This window comes from Sander vitreus, chromosome 19 (assembly GCF_031162955.1).
Source record: "Sander vitreus isolate 19-12246 chromosome 19, sanVit1, whole genome shotgun sequence".
Taxonomy (NCBI): domain Eukaryota; kingdom Metazoa; phylum Chordata; class Actinopteri; order Perciformes; family Percidae; genus Sander; species Sander vitreus.
Window position 1 is genome coordinate 5,765,552 of NC_135873.1, and position 16,019 is coordinate 5,781,570.

General features: G+C 40.7%; 1 protein-coding gene across 1 annotated transcript in view; it reads right to left on the reverse strand.

Annotated features, from left to right (window-relative positions):
* Positions 1-16,019, reverse strand: part of svep1 (sushi, von Willebrand factor type A, EGF and pentraxin domain containing 1) — a 101,139-nt gene that overhangs the window by 34,274 nt on the left and 50,846 nt on the right. Inside the window, exons 4-10 of the mRNA XM_078275954.1 lie at positions 13,478-13,636; positions 12,472-12,651; positions 10,343-10,522; positions 7,953-8,147; positions 3,607-3,725; positions 2,968-3,097; positions 1,169-1,276 (exon numbers count right to left, since the gene is read on the reverse strand). Of these exons, the coding sequence (XP_078132080.1) occupies positions 1,169-1,276; positions 2,968-3,097; positions 3,607-3,725; positions 7,953-8,147; positions 10,343-10,522; positions 12,472-12,651; positions 13,478-13,636 (1,071 nt within the window). The remainder of the gene's footprint in view (positions 1-1,168; positions 1,277-2,967; positions 3,098-3,606; positions 3,726-7,952; positions 8,148-10,342; positions 10,523-12,471; positions 12,652-13,477; positions 13,637-16,019) is intronic.

Here is a 16,019-nt window from a genome sequence, read left to right on the forward strand (position 1 = left end):
GCTTCAAACCTTGGATAGATTCAGTAGGCACAGATCTCACTGCACATGTTTAATTTGCATTTGCCTTATTACAAATATAGTTATGTGAAAAGACTGAGTAGCCCAACAATACCACTGTAAAAATGTGTAGTGGTAGGAAGCCGTTTGGGGGTTTTGTCCAGGGAATATTAAGGTGGTCAGGTATTAGTGCTCTACATTTACAGACAAATGAGCAGAAGTGTAAGTGTTATGGTACTTTACTTGTGTATTTAGATTTCTGTCTCCGTTTCAAAATTAGTATAGTTTTTTACTCCACTATTATATATAGATATATTTCTCCGCTGTAGTAACTAGTCACTTTAATGATAATGATTTTACATATACATACGTATTACATATCACAATCTTATCAAGCAAACAGTACATTTGCTGCTTAAACTTCTGCACTTCCGTGGCCGGGTTAGCTCAGTTGGTAGAGCAGGCGCACATATATAGAGGTTTACTCCTTGACGCAGCGACTGCAGGTTCAACTCCGACCTGTAGCCCTTTGCTGCATGTCATTCCCCCTCTCTCTCCCCCTTTTAATGTCTTAATCTGTCCTATGAAAATAAAGGCCTAAAACGGCCCAAAAAATAATCTAAACTTCTGTACTTCCACATAATTCACTCTGATTAAGAAAGAAAAATATGATTTGACAAGTAATTCAAAAACATTTAACTCCCGAATGAGTCAAGTACTGTGCATGCTCACATAATTATACAAATGACTGTGTGAAAAATGGATGGAAAGAGCGCAAATTCTCACAAAAGAGCGAAAACACCTGCTTCTCTCTGCTGCCTCCGTAACATTAATGACATTAACAGACACTGTGACAACTTCATCTGTCCACTGGTCCTATTCTCTCTCTCGATCTCTCTTTTAAACACAGACACACAAATGAGGCATTCATGCACACAATTACAATCCATCCTCTCATTGTTGGACCATATGTCTAGTGTCTCTCAACATTAATCACACACACAGACACACACATAAAGTCCTCTCCTGATCCCCTTTTTCCAGTCACCCAACGGAAAAGATCCTGTTTAACCATCATCAGTGGAGGAAGAGGGTGGAGTACAGTGGAACAGAGGAGCAAAAGAATAAACCATCTCGGGAGCTGCCGTCTGAGAATGGCTACCAGACATACCTGAGTTGTCGGAAAACTGTGGCACCTCCCAAAAGACCGGCGTGTCCGTGTCTGTGGCCTGAACTGTGGGCGGCGACCTGCACCTGTCAATCACTGGGGACTCCGTATCTAGAAAGGGATATAAGGTTGTTCATGGTGGTTAATGACCAGATGGAGAACACATAAAAAAAACAGCAAATTTTTTAACATTAAACATATCGATCATCGTCATTTAACATTCACCAATGCCAAAAAGAATCCAACTAAAAAAGCATGGTACAGTTGTAGCACACAAACACACAATTGCTCCCAAGACTGGAATAGATTACAGCAGTATTAAAGAAACAAAGTTGGGAGTGCTGCAGAGTGCTACACTGTGATCTGACTTTTTCGTTGAAGCAGTACAGAGTGTCAGAGGGCACTAGTTAAACACATGCCTCTAATAAAAAACTACAACGTTCCACCACCATAATAACATATGGAAATGTTCACGGCTACCATGCTTGAGGTTTTTCCCCCTGACTGTTGTGATTATCGAGCGGTTGACACGGGACACCCCTGTTTTTCTCCCTCTGCAGTAACACTGTTTGGCACATGCTGGGGGCGGATGGACTCCCTTACTGGTGAGTATGTCAATTAAATCACAGTTTTACAGTGAATGACAGAAAAAGGTTCTGCAGCACTTAGGTAGGTGGATGGAGAAGCTGTCCTGTAATCGAGAGGCCATTAGTTTGAGTGTCCATAACCTGAAAACGGTCCCATATTGTAAAAAGTGAGATTTTCATGTCTTTTTTTATTATTATAAAGCAGGTTATGGTGTTATATAAATACTGTCAAAATACCAAAGCGCTCAATCCACAGAGAAATGCACACACCCCATATTCAGAAACTGTGCCTTTAAACGAGCTGTCAGGACTTCAGTACGGTTGTGATGTCACAACTATACTATATATAGGTGGAAAGTGCCGCTACAGTGCCATTACAGTCATTCCCCGGCTGCAATGACAGTGCAGAGACGCCAAGAGCGCAGATGCGACTCAGAAACACTGACTAATCTGCATAGTCTGGAACCTTTAAGTTGTGCAATGCAAGTATGTTTAATTATGTTAAAAGCACATTGTTGACTATTTACCCACATTCACACTGCAGCTGTGTCTCAATACAATTTGTCTTGCCCCTTATATGTGACACAATTCTGTTATTTTCTACTCAGCATTGCAAATCGCTGTCACCTTCAGCTAATGTTTACACTAGTCCTCTGAAATACATGGTTGCCGTGGGTTGAAGCTAATGACTTTTAAGACTGAACACATGTTGCTAACTGTCATCGATTTGTGATATGTAAAATTGTGATGCCTGTGGAAATGTGTCTCCTTCAATCAGTTTTGATGTAGACTACAAGGTAGATTTTGTGGTTTTAGTGTAGTACAAGATCAACAACCTACACGTGACTTGTATTTGAATGCTCAAATTCAAATTTGTCAGCGCTGCCATGGACAAATAATGTTACACCAGTCATCTGAAACATATTGTATACAAGACAGCTCAGCTGTGTGTACTTGAGCCAGCAGAAGACAAAACAATAGATAGAAAGCCAAAAAGCTAACGTCACTGTTATTAGGGAGATGTCTCGCCTCAGTCAGATGAGATGTCTTGATTTTCTTTGATTTTTTTTTAAATAGTTTTTAAAGACACTATGTGTAGAACGTTAATGTGAGTATAGCATCTTTAAAGTTATTCTGATGGTACAAATTGTTGCTGCAGGCCATTTGCAGCACATATGGTTTGTGTTGATGCAGTCTCTAGAGGAATGAACTCACCGATGACAGTGACTGTGAAGGAGCAGTTGGCCTGGTTCCCCGAGCGGTCGGTCCCAATGTAAGTGATGGTTTCCTTTCCAATTGGGAGCAGCTGGGGTGGAGTGTACACTGGCTTTACCTGCACCACCACCTGAGGGAGGGTGAGACAGTTTAATATAAATAACTGACTCAAAATGGGACTCGTAGACCTTCATGTATTGTTTCATTTTAAGGATATTTAGGGACACAAAGAGGAAAAAGTATCCAGTATTTCATAAGAAAAATTGCACAAATTATATAAAAGTCAGAAAAATAGACATAACTTTGTTCAATGCAAATGTTTTTGTCCTCAAATCGCAGGTTGGGAACCATTGACCTAATTCCTTGAATCACTCTGGTGAGTTAACTGGCTGAAAAAAACAACTACATTTTAATTCTTAAATGAATAATCAATTGATCAATTAGTTAAAAGAAGTTTTATCTGCAACAGTTTTGATAATTGTTGGTAATTTTTAAACCAAAAGATTCCAAACATTCTCTTGTTCCAGCTTGTGAAATGTTAGAATTTGCTAATTTCCCAACATAATTCCAAATCTTTAATCAAAATGATTTATAGTTGCTTCCCTACTACTGTACACTTTGTTTTGAAAAGTATCCAACCTCTTCTTTAGAGTTGTCCGTGGTAGTCGGGACGTTCCAGCTAACGTTGGCGGTGCCGCGCCGCTCATCTGTCTCTGCTACAATGTTCTCGGGGCACTGGATCGCTGGTGGTTCAGCATCTGAACAGACATGGAGAAAGAACAAACTATACATTTTAGAGGAAGGAGAGAATCAGACCAGGGACTGGACACTGCAAATGCTTTATCTGATTCCAGCAACTTAAATTGAATACAGTGAGATTCAAATAATGCAGATGTTCACCCCATCACATCCTGTATACACTGACCTCAGCCTGCTCCTTGTTATGACGATGACCGAGAGATGATGTCATCTGACCTCTTTAATCACAAGACGTCACACACTCATTATTGGTCATTACTGATCAAAGACAGAGTGCCCCACTGTCATTGTTCCAACAAGACCAAATCCCACTGACGTTACATTTATACTGTATGTGGTTGTAAATGTCCCTTCAATCTCTTTATCCACTAGCTCAACATCAGGCAAAAATGGGCTCATGGAAAAGGAAGCTTCATCTTGGATAAATTACATTTTTTGGTCATGATCAGTAAAAAAGAATATTCAAACTTGTTATTGGTAAATCCAACAACAAGAAGCCACAGCTGGAGTTTAACCCTATCAGTCGAAGCAGAGTGCCAGTAAGTTGCTGTTTAAGTGATGCTTGTAAAAATCCTTCTCCTGACCTACAAAGCTCTAAACGGTCAAGCACCTACATATCTTGAAGAGCTCTTAGTACCTTATTGTCCCACTAGAGCAATACGCTCCCAGAATTCAGAGCTTCTAAAAGTAGGATGGGAGCAAGAGCCTTCAGCTATCAAGCTCCTCTCCTGTGGAACCAGCTCCCGGTCTGGGTTCGAGGGGCAGACACCATCACCATATTTAAGAATAAACTGAAAACACTCCTCTTTGATAAAGCTTATAGTTAGGGAGCGAATAGAGTAGAGTAGAGGGATGCAGGCCGATACAGCCCGGACAAGGTTGGGGAGAGTTCTAGCCCGATCAGGCACCTCTCTTTGGCCTGCCTCTCTTAGTTACGCTAGTTATGCTATTATAGTTCTAGACTACGGGGGAAGTTCCTTCCTTCCTGTGACAAACCGAGCTGCTCTCTCCTCTCTCTTTCCATCCGTTTCCATTTGTGTGCATTCTTGCCCCTGAAATGCTTGTTACTAACCTAGCTCTGGGGAGTTTACTCCCCGGAGTCCTTATGTTTCTTTTCCCACCCAGAATATTCCCTTGGATTAGGGTGGCACCACGATCTTGGTTGGAGCTGTTAGTGTGGTCCAACGCTCTGCAATGCCCTGCAGTGTCCGGCGATGCTCTGCAGTGTCTGGCTGCATCCTGCCAAGTGTCTGCGTCTTGCTACGCCCACCCATGCTGTGCTGTGCCATGCTACATCCTGTAACGCCCTTCAGTGCCCTACTACTACTACGACTACCATTTGTAGTCACTGTTCCATTATCTTTGTGACTATTATTGCCACTGTTCAGCACATCCCCAACCGGCACTGTCAGACACCGCCTACCAAGAGCCTGGGTCTGTCCGAGGTTTCTTCCTAAAAGGGAGTTTTTCCTTGCCACTGTCGCATTAGCCACTGCTAATGATTGCTCTTGGGGGAATTACTGGAATTGTTGGGTCTCTGTAAATTATAGAGTGTGGTCTAGACCTGCTCTATCTGTAAAGTGTCTCGAGATAACTCTTGTTATGATTTGATACTATAAATAAAATTGAAATTGAAATTGTACAACCAATTACTATATCTTGCTATAAATCAACATATTAAAAGCTCTGGTCCTTGTGTCTTTTAATTGAATTCTGAGCAACATCTGATTGTGCCCCACTCTCTTTATTGTGGCAAAAAGTTACCTGTGTTAATTATTGGCTATGATGTTTTTATGAAGTAGTCACAGTGTAAGTGTTGACCCTTGACCCCTATGAGGTCAGAATGGTTGGTGACATGGTTTGACTGAGTAAAAGGAAGGTTTAAATTAAAAATAATCTCATGGCAAATGTTGATCTACTGAATTTCCTGCCAGGTACAGTAAACAGCAATGGGACAGCAGTCGCATTGAGATTTAGGAAATGTGAACGTGCTTGCAAGGCCCCAAACAAGCAGGAAAAGTCTGGCTGCAGAAAAGAGAATATTGAATATTCTCACTTTAACATTGTAACATTATAATTGACTTGCCGTTGAGCAATGCACAGAACCCCTTTTTATCAGCAGGCGACACTAGGTGATGGGTAACCATCTCTATATGAAGTGGCAGTGCTCACCAACTCACCACCCACCATGACCCTTGTATGAATTCTTTCTTTTTCTCTTTCTCATACAGCATGTTGTAACAATGTGAAGCCAGCACAGTTTAGTTCAACTCAGTTCAAGCCTGCAGTTAATGAGTAAAGCCTCCAAGAGTTGAATCTCCCATCGACCGACAGTGGTCATGCCTATTGCGTTGCGTAAGAGAGTTTTTCCCATCTGGACCTGATGACCCATCCACTTAGGCATCCATCTCTGCTAAACACTAACACACTTAGCTCCAATCGGCTCCATTCATCTTCATAACAAGGGAGGAATATTTCACTTTGGGTGTCATCAACATGAAGTGAAAGGCGAAAGAAGCCAGAAGCTTACAAAGAGCACTTTCAACTCTGTAATAACTTTCTATTGCTTGATCTCCTCATAATGTGCTGCCTATATTGTAGCACTCAATCTTTCTTCTAGCTTGTCTACATTTTCTTTTTAATATCTCCCTTTCCCTCCCCTTTCTTCAGCCCATTTGTGCCTCAGGGGATCAGAAAAACTCATCTTCTCTCTACCACCCCATTATAAAACACCTTCAGATGACTCATCCGCCCCTCTCACCTCCCTGTCCGCACTACTTCTCCATTCGTTTTCATCTTTATGGCACCTTTTCCTCTCCTTAACGATAGCAGTTCCTTCATTAGCAAACTTTCACCACGAGTACATGAGGGGATTGAGGACATTCAGAGCTTCTCTGCACCACCTGTTTCACCTGCAAAGCATCTGGAGGGCTGCACGGAGTGAAGGGGAGAGACATGAGAGCTCGGACATGGTATGGTTTGAGTTAGTGACCCGAGGCCCCTTTCAAAATGGGGTAAGCGCCATTCTCACCATTCACAAAACTGCAGAAGGGGGAAGGGATAATGGAAAAACTTTTCCCTCCAAGTTTCCTGATGTTTTCTTTTTACATCTTCCTCCTTGAATTCTGTATCTTTTTTTTTTCTTGTTTAACAACCCCTCTCTTTCTGCCTTGCAAATAAGTGTCATTCATTCTAATCCCGGAAAAAAGTTACTGTATTGTCAGTTAGTATATAATAAACTTACAAACTGCATAAGGAGGAAAACCTGGCTGGCAGGTATAACCAAAAAAGGCCATAACTACTAATCATGTTTTTCTAACAGCCGGGGAATGGTCTTAGATTCGTAGCGTATTTCCAATGTTAAACTATTGCTTTAAAGTGCTCATATTATGCTTTTTGGCTTTTTCCCCTTTCCTTTATTGTGTTATGTATCTTTTTGTGCACGTTATATGTTTACAAAGTGAAAAAGCCCAAAGTCCACCCCAAAGAGACTTATCATCTTCCAGAGAAAACACTGTTCACAAACTGCTCCAAACAGCTCTATTGTAGTCCAGCCTTTACTTCCATGACGAACGTGCGTCACTTTGTAACACACGTTATAATGCTCGCCTACCTGCTAGCGTGGCACTCCCTCATTCTCTGCAACTGACTAGCTAGCAGTACTTACTGCGCATGAGCGACTCCCAACAAAGATGGAACAGAAGTGAGATGCTTCACTCGGTAGCTAAAACTGAGAGCTCAACACACAGGGTGAAAAGAGGAGCTGCAGCAATGTGTAGTACAACAAATATATGGTGTTTTCTGAAAATTAAACCACATAAACCTATTCTGGTACAACCTCTAAATACAATTATGAACCTGAAAATGAGCATAATATGAGCACTTTAAATAATGTAAACCTTACCCCAATAAAATTACCAAAGTAATTGGTGAGAAAACCCTAACTGCACTATACGACCTCCGCCTACACAAGTCTTGACATTTGACCTCAACATATTTCAAATCCTTGTTAAGACCCTAGAACCAATTTGCAGCTCTTACAGCTGAGCCTGACCTCGGAGACGAAGTGAAAAGATGAATTTCCTCTTTAGGAAACTAACACACACACACACACACACACACACACACACACACACACACACACACACACACACACACACACACACACACACACACACACACACACACACACACACACACACACACACACACACACAGTACATTACCTGTACAGATGGCTTTATGGACATTAGCTGTCCAGTTCCCAGAGTTCATGCACACCGCCTTCCTGTTTCCCTGGAGACTGTAACCTTGATGACAGGTGAGCAGGCAAGCGGAGCCCGGCGACACTGTCCTCTTCCCGCAGGCAGGGGGCGACAGCAAGATGTTCTTCAGGGTCAGAATGGGAGGACAACGCACCTCTGGGAAGACGGTGGGAGAAACCAAGAGATGAATCTGATATTTGTATATATAGTTCATTTTGTTCCTGGAAAAATATCTGCAGTAAGAGTTGAACTGAATTCCACATCTCATGACTCATATTTTATTATTCACCTAAAAAATAGTCAAAGAAGTTTTCAGTACTGAATTGAGCTGAAAATGGCATTTATTGTGTATTAATGAAATCAGGCTTGCTGCGGAAAAACAAATCTATTGAGTATTAGAAGATACGGCCGGTCTGAGCAGAAAAGACAGAACAGAACAAGCAAATAAACCCTTTTCCAAGATCATGAGCATGTTATCCAAATGTGATAACATCTTAATTTCAGCTGGCTCCACTATAAATGCCAACAATAAAGCTATTTTCAGGGGCTGTCTATCAAAAACTGGCACAAAAACAACAAACATTTGGTGGGGAATGAACCTAAGAAAGCACTAACCACAGGACTCCAACACTGGAGGCTTTTTTTGCATTATTGGGATGCAGACCAGTGTGGCTTTCACTTGATGATGGATAGATCTCATTCTCTCCCTCTCTAACTCCTGTCCTATTTCATTGGCTTTAGCTGTTGAGGCCAAAAAGCGAAAACTCACTTGAGAGGGCGATTCAACATTGGAGATTTCAATAAAAAAAATGTCTCTGCATCCTCTCAGGGCAGCCGAGGCGATCCTGTTTCACCACAGTGCAAACAAACACTAAAACAAACCACTCAGCTGCAACGGCAGCCCACAGAGTCCTCTTAGCTGCATTAAAGAGGTAACAGCAGTCTGTGATGGTCAAACAAATGAGCTGTAACTCAGTCAGAGCACGGGGGCAAGAGATGGTAGTTATCGATAAACGGAGAAAATTTACCGGAAGCAGACCGGTCAGAGTTTTTAAATAGAGCAGCTAGCTGGTTGGATGGAAGTGAGTCAGTGCAGGCTGGAGCAGTGAGGCCGGAGGTTTGTGGCTAAACACTCTCACACTGTCCCTTTTTTGTGTGTTGCTGTGCCTGACCTGGGTGCTCTCTGTGGCAGGCATGAGTATGTGCAACTATTTTAACTTAACTATCAGTTCTGTCAAGTGTGTGGGTCATTTTGCGTGCATGTGTATATGCACTATGTACTGTAGTTTTGCTATGAGAAAGCAGATGTATCTTTTTCTGGATGATGTAGTGTGGCTCTGTGCAAATATATACCATTGTGCATATGTGAGTGTATGTTTTCATGTGTGTTTACATGTGTGTGTAAAACCACGTTTTTACATAGAAATACGCACATTGTGTGTTATTTTAGAGTCATTTGATAAATCATCTTTATGTGTTTTTTTTGCGAATCACTAAGCGAAAGCTAAACAGATAACATGATCTTACAGTTAAATACAGTCAGGCTACAGTAAAGATGTACTGCTACAGAAATCTATTGTGTGTTTGAGTGAACGCTGGGCTGCATGATTTAGCATAGAAAATAATGCAAATTGAATAACCAAATAAAGAAATCTAATTTTACTCCAGAGATGAGGAAACCATAAGACTTTGGATAAATACATGACAAATGAAAACAAATAAACTAGTTGAGATAGATGAATTCCCATGGCAAGGACATAAGTAAAGTGAATTAAACTAGGATTGAACTGTGATCTAGTGTCTCCTAGGATTTTTCTATCAGGATGTTTGCCAAAATGGCCACATGTAGACTCTGTATATATATTATATGTACTGGTATAAATCGGCTATCAAAGAATTTATAACCAAAAACAAATACTGGGATTGCAAAATGATTGATAGTACAAAACAGATTATGTCTCACTTTACTATACAAACAAATAAGACAGCTATGCCTCAATTAAGATGCAACTTTGCTTTGTGTCCTCTTCATCTTTCAGTGCAGTCATTATAACAGGCTGCGGTGCCTTCTCAATGTTTTCTTTAATTCTTACAATGAATTATGTGGCCTACTTTTGTTTTGGAATCATAGTTTTCCTTTAGATAATAGGTCAATGTGTTTAATAATGCATTTTGCTACAGAACAACTGTGTGCCACAAAGACAAATACATAAATAGAAAAAATACCGCAGATGGTGGAGAGAGTGAAAGATTCAAGGAAAAAGCACCTCATGACAACAGGAATCAGAATTTCTCAATCATCAGATGTCAAACACAGGCTGATATAGAGGTTTGGGGTGATGAAGGCTTACCCACACACCGAGGTTGCGGTCCACTCCACTGGGAGTTGGCCTGGCAGGTGAGTCTGGAGTGTCCCTCTAGCCTGTAGCCTCGCTCACAGCCCACCTGACACTCCGCCCTGTAGGAGGCGCCGCCATCGCTGCACCTCAGGAAGCCATGCTGTGGCCGAGAGAGGGGCGGGCAGGAGCGGACTGCGGGTTAAAAAGAATAAACATGAATCCAATTCCGCAAAACAGAAGAAAAGAAAATGCTGAATGGCTTCTTTTTTTAACTTCCTTTGGTTTACAGTTTAAATTAGCTGTAAGCACTTTTGAATATTTTTGAAACAGACAAGGAAACCTTCCTGTTGTTAAGTGACAAGAGCAACTGATCCAAACGCAGCAAACGAGGATGAAAAAGCTTTTTCAACTGACTTTAATGGCTTGTTTTAGCCAATTTAGAGGCCTATAAAATTGTCACAATCACAGAAAATATTTGACACTGAAAAAAATATACTTCAATCTGCAATATCCGACATTTTTGCTTCTTCAATATGACTAAAACAAATTATTTTAGAACTGTATAGAATTAACACATGCTTTTCATGCTAAATATGAGGTGTAAGTCGTAAACACAGGTACTGTATATAAATCCCAAGAGGAGGAGAAAGCAGTAAATCAACAGCAGGAATGTACAGCACTATTATCATCATCGTTTACAACTTGGGACCTATCATTTAACCCAAAATGTGAAAGTCCCTACAAGATGTGTCTGTTCTGAGTTATGCTGAGGTCGCGAAAAGGGTGTGTAGTGTGTTATTTCTCATCACCACCCATAGACAGACAGGCGGGTTCAGAGGAGACCCCCTCCCTCAGGGCTTAACTAGCTGGGAGGTCCTACAGTATGTGGCAAAGACTAGACTTAGTGTAACACATACAAGCAGACATATGCATACATACTCAGAAAATATATACCCAAACCACTACTATAAATCTTCAACATACACCCTTGAATATTCAGAGTCTTGGTATTTCTATGAGTCACAGGGTTGCCGTCTTTCTGGCATTTTCCTCATTAATCTCTTGACCTCCATCTCCCGCTTCCTTTTAATTATCACTTTCTCCTTTCTTGAACAGCCACACACTTTTGCTTCCTGCTGTACAACCTTGCTTATTTCTTTCTTTATATCCTTTTCTTTCATTCAGTCTCTCCTGTATGAAGTCTCTCTCTATCTAACTAACTGAATCATCCCTATCTTTCTTCCTCTCAACATCTGGCCTGGCAGAGAGCAGTAGTCTCCCAGTAATTATTGTTTCCTTGTTCAGTCTAAACACATATAATCTCAATACACGGCAAACTCATCTCTCAGATGTCGATTTAATGCTATATAAATGTTAATGAGGGTTCACAGACATTAGAAGGGAGGCGGCAGGCTCTGAGGGCTTTGATAAATGTCCCGTAGCTTAATGAGGAATCATATGAGACATGTGGTGTTGGGGAATCTACTGCAATCAATCAGATAAGCTTGCATTGTTTGGGTGTAATCACTGCATAGCCAGGAGCATTATATTAAAAGAGACTGTGTGCATTATACAAGATAATAGAAAGTCTGCAATACTGTAAAATCAGATGCAGTATGCAAAAAGCATGTCACTAATGTATACATTGTGGAGATACTGTATTTGGTTATAATTGGAGCTGGAACACAGCTCCAATAAGTAATATGATCACAAACACATCTTTTTATTTCCTTAAGGAGTTATCAAGAGGCTCGACTGATATCAACATGATCGACAAGCTAGAAAAGACAACTGTTTGTGATCATCAGCTATCAGCAGCCAATCAGATTTCTGTGCTTACTTGCTTTCCCAACCAATACAATTTAGCTTGGTTATTCGCAGGGAAATGTTGATGTCATTGTATAAAGTAAACAATAAATCCATTAAATGACAAAAAATAGCCCTAACCCAATGGCAGATTAATCGATAATGTCAATAATGTTCAGCTGCAGCTCTACTCTACTCAACTCTACTCTAGCGACCCATCAGCAATAAATTAGAGGCAGTGTGAATGCATGATTCTGTTGAACTGGTAAACTCTCAGGACACCTCCATCTGTGATGATTTCTATTTTATCATCATGTGGCCTGCTTCCTCCTCACCTCTGCAGCTGGCAGATGTCCCTGACCAGGTGCCATCAGCCTGGCACAGTCTGATGCTGGTTCCCTGGAGGTCAAAATCTGGCTGGCATCGCACACCACAAGCTGCATCAAAGTGGTTGTTGCAAACATTTTGGACGAAAAAGCCATTTTGAGGAGGAGACAGTTCTGGACAGTATACCACTGAGAAGAGAGGCGAGGAGAGGAGAAGAATTTTGTAAAATCCTGAATTTCACATTGTAGCTAACACAAAAAGACATACAAAAACAAACAATGTAACACACACACACACACACACACACACACACACACACAGGAAGCCAAAAGTTAATGTTCCTGACAAAAATGATAATAAAGTATGAAAGCAAAACATTACAGTTTGTCAAACATTACCTCCCCAATCTCCACAAAGGGAGGAAGATAAAGCACAACTCCGTCTATGAAACCGATGATTAATGAACATTGCTGTGTTCACATGAATGGCTGTGTGGAAATCAGTGGCTCATTCTTCAAGGAATGGGAGGACCACTTCAATTACTGGAAGCAAATTCACAATACAGTATGCTCTGATACTAACCTCATACTTCTGTGGAATACTGTGTTTCTCTTACATTTGATTCATCTCTCTAAAACTTGTATATAGTTTTCCCCATCATTACAAACACAGCTGGATGACTACGCAGTGGTCTGCTTGCCTTGACTAACTGATTTGTTGGGTGTGAGCTAAAAGCATGCACTTAGGAGGGAATTTTTTTGCTCTTAATAACTGGTCTTTTTTTTCTTGGGAATGCCTTGCATGACATTTAATGTTTAAAATAGTAAAAATAACAAATGGTAAAGCATGAACCGGAGACAGGTGGAATCACTAATCTGTTTTCATAAAATTCACCAAATGAAGGTGTCAAAAGTGATTTTCTGCAAAAGCGCACAGACAAGTGCCCGTGGTTGAGACCCATCAAACCAAATCAAATATAGTTGATAGTGCCGTTGACAGATCAGTTACTCTTACCCTGGCAGGTCATGCCTATTGGCTGATAGCCCGGCTTGCAGACGCAGTCACTGAGGGAGGTGCTGCCTGGCTGGGAGGTGAGGTGCGAGTCGGGGCATTGCAGGCAGGTGCTCAGGCCTCCTGGTGTTGCCTCTGGTTTATAAGTGCCGGGTGGACATGCTAGAAGGATGAGAGCAGAGGAGAAATACTGTAGTTATGCTCACTATAAATGTCACACACAGAAAAAAAGACACAAAAAGACAGCTGGATGGAAAGATTGGATGATGGACATGTATAAAAGAAAATTAAGTTGAAATGAAAAACTGGCTCGCTACTGCAAGACAGCGAAAAATGCTTCATGACTGAAACCGAAAAACAGCTTTACAGATTTATGAGGAGACTTTGATCATATTCATGTCTGGACATGTAGTGGCGGAAAATGAGGCAAAAATGACTAAATGATCTCACTGGCTAGGTAAAAGAGACAATTTCAGTTCAGCATCTTAATTATTCCAAGCAGTGAAAACGGTTTTGTGGCACCAAAAAAGGCAGAACATTTTACGATTTTGCAAAGAAATGCGACAATCAAAGAAAGGTTTATGAGCATCTAAAACCAGTTACAGTTCACATGTAAGTACACATGGGCTACATTAGAAAACCCTTTTGATCACCTGCACACACACACACACACACTCACACTCACAGACACACAAACATAACAGAGTATGTTTCCTATTAGCATCACCTGAGTCTAATCAGAGGACATGCTGTAAAGACGAAGCAGCAGGGGTCATATAAAGGTCCTCCAACATTCTTCCATTCACCATCAATCAACTTTGTCTCAGTGCATCACAGCGTTTTAGGGGAGTGAAAATAAATGACTGAATCCATCACACAGTGTCATCTGGGTTTAAAGGTTACTTTCACATGGGATTGTTCATAAATTACGGATTAACTGATTAAACTGATTCACTGTAATACATTCAGTGACGTAATGTGCGTCTAATTCGGATATTCAGTGATCTCATGAGTCTCTGATGTTTTTAGATTAACTACTTTAAATTAGCTCCAAAATCTAGATGATGATGATTTGAATTATGTTATTACCAGGGACAACAACCCTTATCAGCTATTATACGGGAAGTTTCACACAAGCAATTTGCTGTGCTGATAATTCCCATAGTTCACAGCGATTACTGGTGCACTTTGCAGGGAAAAAGCTTTTTCAGTTGCTGTCCAAAGTCAACGCAATTTTCTTTTTTGGTGTTTTTGATCCTGTAAATCCAAACCACTTTAAAGAAAGCTTTCCAGCAGCACAAACACATTACAGCCACTGTATCTTTGATGACTGCTGTAGTTGTTTACATGTACATATGATTCACACCAACTGTTTTCCCATCACGCCCATAGTCATAAAGTTTAGAAAATCCTCTCAGGAGTTACCACAAAATGGCTAAACTAAAAATGGTTAACTAATGTTTGTATTGTCAATTAATTGTTCGGTCTATTGGATGTCAGAAGGTAATTTGGAAGGCCTGCTGTGGTTTTGTGGAACCCAGGCTGGCTTTTCTGGGGTCTTGTTTGGTCTTATCGTTTGTCTGGAGCCCAAAGATACTCAGTTTATCATACAAGTCTGAGGAGACTAACAAGGGTTTATATTTGGGGCCTGGAGCCACAGAACATCTGGCATGTTTGGTTTTAAAAATGACTTGGACCATTGGTTGACTAATTGTCTCAGCTACAATTTTATGTGCATCCTAACTGACTAATGCTGTACCACTGTGCTTTTATGTTTTAATCTGTACTCCGGTTCTATTTCAGGAGTAAGGAAACCTCGTTCAAAATCCCATTAACATGTGTTATTACCCTAATAACTAAAAATACAGCCTTGGAACAGAGTCTCTCTCAACATCATGTTGCTTCATTTGCCTAGATAAGGACGGTAGAAAAACGTTTTTTAGTGGCCTTTATGAACATTTCCCATGAAGCCACAGATCTTCACGAGCTAAACATCCCAGCTCAAAAGGGTCGCTGCAAGCTCAGACATGTCTTTAATAACAGCAGGACAGAGAGGAGCCAACGCTATACAAGTTTGAAGACAGCAGAGATTGCAGGTAAACAATTTAAAAAATGACTTTAGAAGAGAGCATTGCTGAGTTGAAGCATATGGACAAAACCAAGATTTGATGACACAAGTACTTGTGCGGTCAGGCTTGGAGGTTTTTCATGAGACGTTTATATTTCCTTTGCCTATAAATTAATCATTTTTTAAATAAAATCACAAATATTTTAATTTCTAATAGCAAGTGCTTTAGGGATGCTGATTTGTCTTACAGTATGGAAAGTAAACCCTAGAATCAACATTTTTTGATTGATACATTTATAGTATAATTTGACTAGTTTTCTGGTCCACCTTTCATACACATGGACATATGACATGGGTTAACTGAACGTGCATGTTTGAGCGATCCATATGAGACTGCTGGTTAATAGTCCAATCTTTGACTCCAGACTGCAATCATAGCTTCAGACACATTACTGCTAAACCATAGAATTTAATGGA